Source organism: Eutrigla gurnardus (assembly GCF_963514095.1).
Source record: "Eutrigla gurnardus genome assembly, chromosome: 11".
Classification (NCBI taxonomy): domain Eukaryota; kingdom Metazoa; phylum Chordata; class Actinopteri; order Perciformes; family Triglidae; genus Eutrigla; species Eutrigla gurnardus.
The window spans coordinates 16,183,958-16,196,093 of record NC_139925.1 but is presented as its reverse complement, the minus strand read 5'-3'; the positions used below and the strand labels follow the sequence as shown (position 1 = coordinate 16,196,093).

The 12,136-nt window shown below is 39.6% G+C and overlaps 1 protein-coding gene across 2 annotated transcripts in view; it reads left to right on the top strand.

The window, feature by feature from the left end:
- The window catches only part of kif20ba (kinesin family member 20Ba), a 37,637-nt gene that overhangs the window by 7,661 nt on the left and 17,840 nt on the right, over nucleotides 1-12,136 (top strand). For both annotated transcript variants that reach the window (XM_084020521.1, XM_084020522.1), the window contains exons 17-30: nucleotides 432-615; nucleotides 1,394-1,503; nucleotides 2,028-2,435; nucleotides 2,743-3,788; nucleotides 4,814-4,952; nucleotides 5,069-5,191; nucleotides 5,370-5,424; nucleotides 5,645-5,770; nucleotides 5,964-6,094; nucleotides 6,275-6,430; nucleotides 6,782-6,958; nucleotides 7,912-8,037; nucleotides 8,292-8,399; nucleotides 8,985-9,194. In XM_084020521.1, the coding sequence (XP_083876647.1) occupies nucleotides 432-615; nucleotides 1,394-1,503; nucleotides 2,028-2,435; nucleotides 2,743-3,788; nucleotides 4,814-4,952; nucleotides 5,069-5,191; nucleotides 5,370-5,424; nucleotides 5,645-5,770; nucleotides 5,964-6,094; nucleotides 6,275-6,430; nucleotides 6,782-6,958; nucleotides 7,912-8,037; nucleotides 8,292-8,399; nucleotides 8,985-9,194 (3,099 nt within the window). The remainder of the gene's footprint in view (nucleotides 1-431; nucleotides 616-1,393; nucleotides 1,504-2,027; nucleotides 2,436-2,742; nucleotides 3,789-4,813; nucleotides 4,953-5,068; nucleotides 5,192-5,369; nucleotides 5,425-5,644; nucleotides 5,771-5,963; nucleotides 6,095-6,274; nucleotides 6,431-6,781; nucleotides 6,959-7,911; nucleotides 8,038-8,291; nucleotides 8,400-8,984; nucleotides 9,195-12,136) is intronic.

The following is a 12,136-nucleotide window of genomic DNA, read 5'->3' as shown; positions in this document are numbered from 1 at the left end:
ATGTGATAACTAAAGCATGAATAAAAAGTCATGATGATGATGCCTATCAAATTACATCTTCGTGAAAAGATAACCACACACACTTTATCCTACCAATTTTCAGTAACAGAGTTGCCTTAATTATTGAGCTTACCATTAAAATGATTTCTGTTGGAACAACTTTACTCGTTGTGAAAGGTCATTGCAATGTTTCTAAAATGACATACAAAGTCAACAAAGTTATTTGATCTCTTTTGACATTCAATATTTGTTACCCAAGCACAAATTTGTATAGTGTATATACCTACTCAAGCAAGTGGGGTTAAGCATCTTGTTCCAGGATAGTCTGACGAGCGTGTGGTTGAAACAGCCCACATCGAGTTGTTCTCATTGTGGTGAAGTGGATACTAATCTCCCTGACTGATTCCTCTGATGTTTCATCCCTCCTTCAGGACACGTCTCTGGACTCCTACTCCTCCGAATTATCAGGCATAAAGAATGCTGCTGAGGCTGCTCTTAAATGTGTCGGGGCTCAAGAAGACATGGGAGACGCTGAAGACAAGCTGGCGAGGATGGTGTTTGATCTGAATAGGCACCAACAGAAAGTCCAAGAGCAGATGGCTCACAAACAAAATGGTAAAGTAATTTAAAAAAATTATGAATCCATCAATTTCTTAATCTGTGTGAAAGGGAGATGGAGGCGGAAAGTATAAAAACTGAGTTCTGCTCCATTTACTTGAAGTTTGCAGGGTCTAGAGGACTTATTCTCAGATATGTTTATATTTCAGACATTCACCAGAATTACTTCTTGGCCTCCATGGGTGTTTTCTGTTAGACCCAGCACACACTTAAGGATCGCCTATATCACAATAATGTTCCTCATGTAAAAGTAGATCCAAAGAGAACTATTTTACAATGCAGTCTGCAGATTTATCCAGACCTTTTCTGTTAATTTGAGGGGGGGTATTTTGTAATTTTTGTAAAACCAAATTAACGATTCCACCACACAGTGCAGCGTATTTCAGATGCAACCCGGAAGCATCTATCAATTTTTTATTTTCTTGCTCTGATGTAATCAAATTCTGGTTGCCTTATAAGGATACATATGTGTGTGGTACTTGTTCTAAAATATAGTTGGATAGTTAAAATAAGTAAACGTTTTTTGTTCATTAAGAAGAAAAATAGGACGCCTTCATCACTAGAGTATAGTTTTTGAGGGTAATTGTATTTTGTTTAATACTTAAAGTTTTTATGCATACATTGGTGCCTTTGCCGAGGATAAATGTCATGGCTAGGATGCTCCTGTTTTTGTCATCTTTTTCAAGTTAGGGCACAGTTGCATACCTGAGACATGTCTCATCTGGCCTACTTTTCAAACCCTGTTTCATAGCTTTATTTTTGTGTTATTTACTAGGTGAAGCCGGTGGAGTAGAGGATGAAGAGAAAAGGAGGCTTCTCTTTCAGCTCCAGGAGAAGTCGTCAGAGACTGCCCAACTGGAGAAACAAGTTGAAGACCTGCAGAAGGTGAGCTCCCAGAGGTGCTACTTATTTATTGCGGACGGGAGTTTAGAGAGAGCAACTGCAGTAGATTGAATTAAACCATTGAGAGCTTTAAAAACAAAAAGTACAATTTTTAAATCAATCATGAACTTTACTGGAAGCCAGTGCAGTTGGGCCAAGACAGGAGTGATGTGGTCCTGTTTGTTAGTCCCTCTGACTAGCCTTGCTGCTGCATTCTGGACCATTTGCAGTCTGGAAATGCTAGCCAGCTTGTTATTTTTTTTCAGTTTTTCTTCTTAATGGGACACTAGAAAGTATGAAATGATCACACATGATCTAGGGTTTATGATGTCCAATGTCTTTTTCCGTTAATGAGTTCAAATACACAAAACCCCTTATAGCTAGTGGCTATGTGCTTATAATCAACTGTAAAACGTGTTCATTTCTGTTTTCAGTGACACGCTCCCCAACCCTGTTAAGTTCATTCAGTAATGTTTAAACTAAAAAAATAAAAAATGTATATAATCATTACTCTTATAACCCAATAGGCATTGGCTGTCCTTGAGAAGGAGAAGAGAGGCAGAGAAGACACCCTTGCTGCTTTGGAGTACCAGACTATCGGAAGAGAAGAGGCATTGGCATCCTTAGAGGAAGAAAGGAAAGCCAAGGAGGAGGCCCTTGCCACACTATCGTCCCTTAAAGAAGAGAGAGAAGCCAACAAGAAAGCCATGGCAGCCCTTGAAGCTGAGAGTACAGCCAGGAAGGATTCCATTGCAGCAGCTGTTGCTCTAGATCTAGCGATTAGCAGCAAAGATGAGACTCAGTCTGTTCTGGAGGTCAAAAGAAAGGAAATCTGCAGGCTAGTTGAAGAGGGAGAAAAAAGGCAACGGGAATGTGATGCACTCCGACAAGAAGTCAGAGAGTTGACTTCCAGACTGGAAGCTACACAGCACCAGGTGAGCCACAGGATGATTTTTCACAACTATTAATCCACCATTCAACAAATGGGGATGTAGCTGAAAATCAGCATTACATTTTCAATGATTGATGAAACAATGTTGCCTCGTAATAGACTCATTATGTACTGTGTTTATTCTACAATATATGTTTGAAAGCTCTCAAATTTGATTTTTTGGCTTTGGCTGAAAATGAGACGAGCTTTTTAGTGGTGTTTGTCTCAAAGTTGTTGAGCATTTGCCTTGGAATAATGGTTGTGTTTCATTAAATGGTCTAACATAGAAACATCTTTGGATATTCCCACAGGTGACCAGGAAGACGGAGAGAGCTGAACAAGCATCGTCCGATGGTGTTGATTTTCAGCTCAGAGAAGAAATGTTGGATCTTAGGAAGAATCTGGCCGAGGAAAAGGAGAAAAATGAGAGCAAGCAGGGACAAATACTGGAGCTGGAGCATGAGCTAGGACTGGCAAAGGAACAGTTAGCACACAAAAAACAGATCTCAGACCAGCAGCTGGAACAGTTAAGAGAGGACTGGAATCGACAGGAGGCAGCTTCAAAACAGATAGTTGCAGAGCTGAGAGAGAAGATTCAGGAGCAAGAAGAGATGTCACAGCAACCATTGGGTGAACTCGGGTCCAACCTTGAATGCCAAGAACATACATCCAAAGAAGAAGTACAACAGCTGAGAGCAAAACTTGATGAAAAAACACAGGCCGCTGAAAAGCTGACAGAGGAGCTCAATGAGAAGCTGCGAGAAAGAGAAGCGACATCACAGCAGCATTTGGAGGAGTTAAAACACAAACTGAGAGAACAAAAAGCAACCTCCGACAAACTTTCAGATGATCTCCGGCAAAAGCTCAGTGAGCAGGAGCAAACTACAGAGCTGCTGAAGGCTGAATTAGATGAAGCCAAGTTTAAATGTTCAAACAATTCCTCTCCTGATGCTGATCTCATGAGGTTGAACGCTGATCTCCAGGCTGAAATTGCATCCCTGAAGTCAAAGGTTTCCAACATGGAAGAAACTCTCAGCAAAAATCAGCCTACCTCTTCAGAATTGGAGGGAATACGAAAAGAAAATGAAATACAGGTGGGGGAGAAGCTAGCAGAGACGGTGTCTGCAGAGAGAGAGGCAGAACTGCAGAAAAAGTTGCTGGAAAAAGAGGCACAGGTAACATCCCTGCAGAAAAGCCTGCACAAGGCGCAGGAGCAGCAGGAAGAGGTGGAGAGCCAGGCAGTCCAGGAGGCTCGGCGCAGAGAGGTGGAAAGACGCAGGGAGTTGCTGGCTGTCGCACATGAGGCCATCGCCCAGAAAGACGCAGATCTGGAGAAGAAAGCAGAGGAGATCAACAGGTAACCCATCTAATCCTTTGCATTTCAGAGCGGCATATTGCATCTTGAACATTTGTGTGAGGATTGGACCCTAATTTTGTAAATTGTGGACCCCATTTAAATAATTGTTTGTCTTTTAACAAAACTTGCAGTTTAAAAATACTGAAAGTGGCTCTGCTCACTTTGTACAGTTTAACCTATCAGCTCTGTCAGCCCTTGCCTTGAAGCAGACTGCCACTTGCATAATCGCCAAGCCTGGTTTTTCAAAGCCCGGCCATGTAAAACTCCCATCCCCGACTTTCCGAATCATCTCACCATCTCATCATCATCACCATTCCAGATTATGAAATTTTGGTTTTTCGTTGAATCAAATCTCAACATCCACATCCACATTGGACTGGAGCCGCTGCGAAGAGGAGTGACCTCGGTGCATGGGGCGCCACTGAGCTATCCTGGTGCCCCCATTACACTGTTTTTAAGTTATATTCTCTCTCCTAGTCAATTACAATGCACCGGAGTGATCACTGTCCAAAAGCAAAAGCAATCCCTCATTATCTTTTTAATATTTTATATCAAAATGAATTTCTCATGAAATAGGCAAGATGTGGAATTTTTTAAAGTTCGCTGCTCCTCTTTTAACAAGTTTTGTTACAATGATAACTTTTTAGGAGACTTGTATGTTTGCTTTCTGAGAGCTGTATTACATTTTAGATATGTCTTTGACAATTTGAGTATGTTGTCCTGGAGTTGTTTATTATCCCTCCTGTCTGAGATTATTGCCCTTGAGGTTTACAGAAAACCAATGAACCGTGAGGAGTAGGCTATATTACCTTGTCTTGTGGTTCTGTAAAAACGATATTATTCTGTCATAAGAAATACAGTTTCTGTATTACCTTGCCTTTCATCTCTCCACAAGTGCTATCGTCCAGGGAGAGTTGTATTATTCCACCAACCACTGTTTTAAAGGAGTTAGTTCTCGACCACAATGTACTATCCTGTCCTGTTTCTTGGTTGCAGTTCATTATTATCTTGTCTCATTCTTCCAGACTAAAAGAAAATGCCAAACAGGACTTGGACAAAGTCAAGAGCCTCAGCCTGGACCTTCAGAGGAAAGAGGATGACACTTCGGACATGCGAGAGAAACTAGCCGACTACAAGAAGCAGATTCAGCAGGTCCAGAAGGAGGTACACATATATTTTTTTACATTTCTTTTTTTTTTTCTTTAAACAGCAGACAGCTTAAATTATTTTTATCTGTAATGTTGTGTAAATTTCTGTTTACAACTTTTTCCCCCCTGAAGATTTCTGCCATGAGAGAAGAGGAAAAGGTTTTGAGGCAGAAGCTGACTGACTCGGAGAAAGCCAAGAAGCAGCTTCAGTCTGACGTAGCAAACAGAGACAGAACCATTCAGCAACTCAAAGTGGTAAAATAATCCGTCACTTTTTTCACCAACCAACCCAAATCTCTGAATTCTGTTTGCCCTGGCAGCGCAGCGCTGTTTTTATGTTGTGTGCCAGAATGCAAACCAACAGATTATCCTTTAGCTCCATCCATACGGGGATATTCATTTACCATCTTTATCCCCTCTTTCTATGCTCTAGGAACAATCATCTGACACCAAGTCTGACCAGACGCTCTACCAGAAGGCCTGCAAAGGTAAACGACGTTTCTCTTTGTGTGTGCTTCAGAAAAAGCATTTTGTCATATTTGTGTAAAGCAATCTGCCCAAAACCCCATGGCCACTCTTACAGGGCTGGAACAGATGATTATTGCCAATATTGACCTATCTTTTATTTTTCTGAGATTAATCATTTGGTGTAAAACAACATTAAAAACGAACAATGCTTTGGCTGGGTTGGTTCTTGTCAATTTGTAGACCTTGAAGCCAGGGAGCATGTGATCGAAGACATGCGGTTGGCTCTGATGGAGCAGGAGGAGACGCAGGACCAGATGGAGCAGGTCTTAGAGGACAAACTTAACCTCATCCAGGAGCTCTCCAGTGGTAAGTGTCTGAAAAATCAAAGCGAGAACATGATGTTGCACAATAAAACAACAACTGGGAATTGATCAGTGAAGACAAAGTTATATAAATAGAATTTTAAAATGTAGTTTGTTTGTTCTTTAAATGCAGGTATCCATTTAGATGAAGCAAGTTTTTTATTCAGTGTCTTGCTCTGTGGTTTTAACCATTTCAGAGGTGGAGAAATTGAAAGGGATGTTGCTGAAGCAGGGCCATCGTGGAAAAGACACACACCATGAAGGTGACAGCTCATCAGACCTTGAATTGGCCAAAAGGGAAACTGCCCAGGCTCAGGAAAGCTTGAAGGTAATGAAATGTTTCAAATCTTGAATTAGAAAGTGGAACCAGAAATGTGTGTGTTTTTGCCAATGTGTGTCTGTGATTTTCAGTCATTCACAGAGTTGGCACATCTTTATTTCTATGCCGTGAAATATTCAAACATAAATCCTAATGAAAGACGAATGAAAATAAACCTTTTGTGTACAGCTGTGTGCGGAGAAACAACAGGCGGAACGCAAAAAGTGGCTGGAGGAGAAGCTGTTCCTGATTGGCCAAGCTAAAGAGGCAGAGGAAAAGAGGAACCAGGAAATGAGGAAGTTTGCAGAAGACAGGGAGCGCTACACTCGACAGCAGAGCCAGTTGGTAGGAAAAGGATAATATACAAACCAATGAAACAACTAAAAAGTAATGAGACTGATAACCGTTTAACCAAGCCTCACAATATAGAGCTGATCCAAAATGACTCCCAATAAACCATTTTGATTTCATTTACCTTATATGTTCGCCTCTCTTTTGTTAGTAGTCTAAGATTAGAAAGTTTCTTCATTTTTAATTCATCCAACAGGTTTCTTTTATTGATGTTTTAATGATCATAACAACCTCACTGGTGTTCGAACATGTATTTTTCTCTCTCTCTCTTCCTAAGTTGCACACATACAGTGCATTACCAGCTTCTCCACCACATATTTAGCATCTTCTTTCTGTCTTTGTCAGGAGTCCTTGTCATCCCAGCTTGCTGAGAAGGAACAGATCATGGAGAAGTGGAGGAAGGAGAGAGACACTCTGGTAGCAGCTTTGGAGGTCCAGCTTCAGAAGCTTCTCTCCAGCCAAGCAGAGAAAGACAAACTCATTCAACAGCTACACCAAAATAACACCCAGCCACCACAAGAGGTCAGTATAACATAAAGATGATAATGGCTAGAGACACCACACACTGAAGATGTAAGCTGCCAGAAATGGCTAATACTGACCCTGAGAATATGGGTGCTTCAGTTTAAGGGACACAAGAGATGCTGTGGAAGAGCAAGGATTATATGTGTTGGTAATTGCAGTAATAGTGTCTCAAATACCATCCCTCTTGCGTATGAAGTCCTGAGGCTTCAGTAACAAAAACAAAAAATAGCTGCTCTCCTCTTTTTGAGACATCACTACAGTAGTATGTTTCACCTCTATGAACACTCCAGTCGATGATGTCAAAGCAATTTGTTCCCATCATCTGTCAAGGCAAAACACCTGCTGTGAAATTATTGATCAGAGTTTGGCCAGAGGTGAAACTTCAGAGTATGAACCACTTCAACAGTTTTCTGTCCCATTTCATTCAGTTTTGAGTCACCATTTAGATTGAAGTATCAGGAGAGTAGACCCCTGAAACTGTTTAGGGAAAGAAACTAAAAGGCACCTACTCAGCAACTGAAATCCTGCAGAGGGAAGTAAAGGGCAGAATTTGAACCCAGTTTGTAACAAAATCCAACACATTAAGATAATGTATAATGTCCCTTTTTTGTTATCAGCAAATACAATTTAAATCTGTAAGATCAAGCATTGTCTCAAAAATGTAATCTCAATTTGAAGGAGATTTTGAACCAAATGTATGCACCGAGATTCATTTTTCCAACCAGTGGTTTAGAAGGACACTTTATTACTCTGAGATAAAGCTACATTTTGTTCAATTGTTGGCCACTTAAATTTGTCTTTCAGTAGAGTTTAAAGATAACAATGAAATTCTCATTATTGGTTATTTACAAAAGTCCAGTTATACATGTTCTTATCTAATTTCTTTTTTGATAATGGTTTTAAACTCTGGATAATAAATATCCTTAGTGTACATGAACTTCCTCTTACAGAGTGGTGCTGGTGGCGTTGTTGTGGCAGAGCTGCAGGCTGCTCTTTCCAAAAAAGAAGCAGAAATCCTTCAACTGAAGGAAGACTTGAAAGTCTCAAAGGCTAAACAGGAGGGCCTTGTCACACAGGTCAGTCTTAAAGGAATACTCCACCCAAAATATGATATATTTTTAGTGTCGTATAACCAACCCTGTTTTGCTTGAAATGTGTCTGATTTAAAGATTTGAGGTTTAATCTTCACAAAGAATAGAAGCAGTGGTTATCTTTAACGTATGCCTCTTAGGGAATCTGAATACATTACAGTAAGCACTGAATTATCGTTGTTTTGGCTTTTAATTCTGATTTGTTTTTCTTTTCAATTTTTTTATTCGCCCTGTGACAGAATAAAAGTAATGACAGCCCTGCTACATCGATTTGGAAACCCCAGAGTGAAAGCATAACCAGGAAGGCAGGAGAGAGAAGAGATACCAGAGCATCAATCAGCAGTCAGGTAAGCATGAGACATGATATGGGTATGGAAAAGATGGGTGCTATACTTCTTAAACCAAGTCAGAAACTTGAATAATGGTTTCCCAGATTCAGGTGGAGCACAAGTTACACATTTAATCCATGAACATATTTTAATCCACGTCTAAAAGCAACACGACATTGTGTTTGTATGACGTAACAGAACTGGCTTATGAAAAAGGCATCTCTTATTCACAGTGATGCTTCAGATTGTTGACATAATGCTAGTCTGACGTAGTCCCTGGGCATCACCTTTTGGTCTGCACATTATCTCAAATCAATTGGTGGGAGATATTTCATTTTAATTTTTACAAGATACACAGGTACATAAGCATTTTAGAGGTTGCCAGTTTTGAGTGGGAAGTCAACATTTCACAGCCTGGACCTTTCCGGATGCCGTCTTCCTCAGCAACATTCCACAGGTGTGGAAACTTTGGCGGTTGTGGTGGCTGACCTCAACACCTTGTAGTAATGGACAGACAAGCCTGTATGCTCGGACCTAGACACATTTCTTTCATGAGTGACCATGAAATTACCTTTAACCTTAAAATAATTTGTGGCCCCACAGGGCTCAGCTGGCTATCCATCAGTGCTAGAATCCTCTGAGATTTCCACAGAAAACGGCAGGACGAGCCGCTTCCCCCGGCCGGAGCTTGAGATCTCGTTCAGCCCTCTGCAGCCAAACCGCATGGCTCTGCGACGTCAGGGAGAGGAGAACGCCGTCACTGTTAAAATCAGCCGCTCAGCACGCAAGAGGAAGAGCGGTGACATGGAAAAGGTAAGATTGGTTTGAATCAATTGGAGATTCTCATGTTTTTTTGCCCTTCATGGATGCATTTTGTATCATCTGTGTCCAACTACAAAAAAAGGTGCGTGTGAAAACATCCCACTTTAAGAACCTGCGTTTGTACACCATTTTCCCCTCTAGGTTTCCTAAAAATAATTCCTGCCTAGATAACAAAAAAAAACAACAACTGTGCAACATGAGCCTCCAAGATGGACTTTTTCAGTTATTTTAAGAGATGAAGGTTCATTTTTTTTCACACGTTCTGTTGAGAAAATGCTACTGTGAAACCTTTCCCTCAGCTACTATCAAGTGCAGGATTGTCTTCTGGTACAGAACAGACGTTTTTATTTAGTTAAAAAAACAAATATTCTTATTATTTGTTTACCAAAGCACATTCAAAGGTAGATGAATCAGTATTTGTTGAAACTATTGACCTCAGCAAGAGTGTTTAGAATGTAAATTAATGAATGAATTGCGTAATCAGTCAAAACAATCCTTGTTTACCTTTGACATCTCTAGTTTGTAGTCACATCATTTTATTCAGCTATCCAGTCTGTCACCCCCATCTGCTCCGTTCAGCCCACTGATGTGGTGGAGAGGGAGAGAGGGGGGGGGGAGAGAGAGGGAGGGAGGGAGAGATCAGGAAGGTATGAAAATATAAAAGGAAACCAGTTTTGGATACTGCTCAGAGCTGGCAGATGGTTTACTTTGATTTGATATTGAAGGGAGTGACTGAGTTTAGGGTCATTTGTAAAACTAAAGCTCTTTGGTGTCTAAATAAAATATTAAAGGCCATATTTTTTCCTCATATGCATATGCTTGATTAAACCATGTTCAAATGTAAAAACATACAAATAATAATAATAAATAATAATACTATTTTTATAATAATAATAATAAATAATAATAATAATAAAAATACTTGCACGTATGTACCATCCATACATGGGTGAGAAAAAATCTCATTATTCATAAATGCCACGTAATGAAAGAGAAGACTCACTTTAGTGATGGCACACACAAACCTCTCTTCACTCTCTCACCCCCCCCCCCCCCCCCCCCCCCGAGAGAACATATTAAACAAGCATCCCACTCAGAGAAACACAAGGTCACGTAGAGTTCACTTGTCACATCACTGTTCCTCTGTCACTGTCTGTAAAGGTTAACACTGGTTGCAGCTTCTGTGACTCCTCTGGTTCAGAAATCACTCACTGTTTTTCTTTTTATCTCTTTGGCAAGCATCTTGAAAACCTACTGAAAAAAATAATTGTGTTGACAGGTGTCAAATACTAGATTGTACAAAGGCATCATGTTATCTCATTGACTTTATTATTTTAGAATGTTCAATTTTCAAATATGAAAAACGAGGTATCTAAGCAAATAGCAGGCAGGGCATATAAACCAGTCAGTGTTTTCCTGCTGTCTATTACATAGTAAAGCCCACTAATATAATTTAATTATTGTAGATTCACAGTGTTGGCTGCACCTTGCTCAACTTGTAAACACTGATTTTCCCCTGGTTTCCACATAATCCCAATTGGCAATGTGACTGAGAAGTACTGATGAAGTTACTTTAATAGCAAATGCAATAGAAGCCATCAAGCCAATGTTGTGCCATTATGAAATGATGACATAAAGGACAAAAAAGAGGCTGTTTTGCTCAATATTAACTGTTGAGATGACCTTTGACAAGTGTAGCATCTTTTAGGTCGTGACTTGATAAAAACTTCAGTGTTCAGGCCAGTATTCATTTCATATGGTCTAAATGAACAGTGCTTCCAACAGTAATCCTACAAATATTTTTTTGTTTTGCATATTTTAATGTTCTGAGATATAGCATCAAAAGAACACTCAAAAACCTATTTGAATGCAGTAACATTGCCCAGTGTACACACTTCAACACTGTACACTAGCATATCCTTTCTTATATTGGCCAAAACAGACAAAATATACGAAGGCATTTATTTTTGTCAGGGTTTAATATTTGTGTAAATATACATAATACATTTTTAACAAAGACGCTTTAAGTTCAAGAAAATCCTATTCTTAGTATAAGTATTAGTTTATTTAAAAGGGGACAGTGCAATTTCATAAAACATTTTACCATGTTACACATGGTTAAAAAAGCCAGGATTAGCCAGAAGGCTAGTTTTCATCTGTAGTCCCCTGGCCATGATGTAAAAAAGGTAATTCTGGAGTTGGCAGTTGTTTTATATCTTGATGTTTTGTTGTAAATTATAGCAAATAGTCTCCTGATGATGCGTTGTTATCCCCAGTGTACAAGTACAACACTGTTTAATGAGCAAGTTCTACACCTGCTCTATGACAATACTAAGCCCCACCTTTTTATGTTGAGGTGGTTATGGTGCCATCCCATTTTAGTGCAGCTTCATCGGTTTGACACCCATGCTCAGGGACATTTCAGTATTTTGGCAGCAATTATCACTCCTTCGGTGACAACAACAAGCTTTGTTGCATAACATTTTCTCACCAAGGGTGTTGGTAGGAATGCTATGCAAATCAGACTATATGTAGGCGTTAACCATTTAAAAAAAACAAAACTGATAGCTACCTATTTTTTGTAAACCACTATAGCCTACCCATTTTGATCTGTAGATTGTTGATACAAAATGCTGTCAGCCTTGCTCTCTAGCGCAGTGTGTAAAAATCTAAGTCTAAATAAAATCAAGTCTAAAATTAGCAAAAAAGTGATTAAACTCTATGAATGTGTCATTTAAGAATACGTAAATAGCATGACTAGACATTCATTGTCCTGAAAATTGGGCCTACAGAAACATTTAGGTCGGTATTGAGGTTAGTATCGACTCAATATTTGCATGTCGATTGAAAAGAATGTTCATATGTACTATATCATAGTGGATCATAGATAATGACAATAAGTACAGTAATAAAAACACATTTTTAAATAAGGA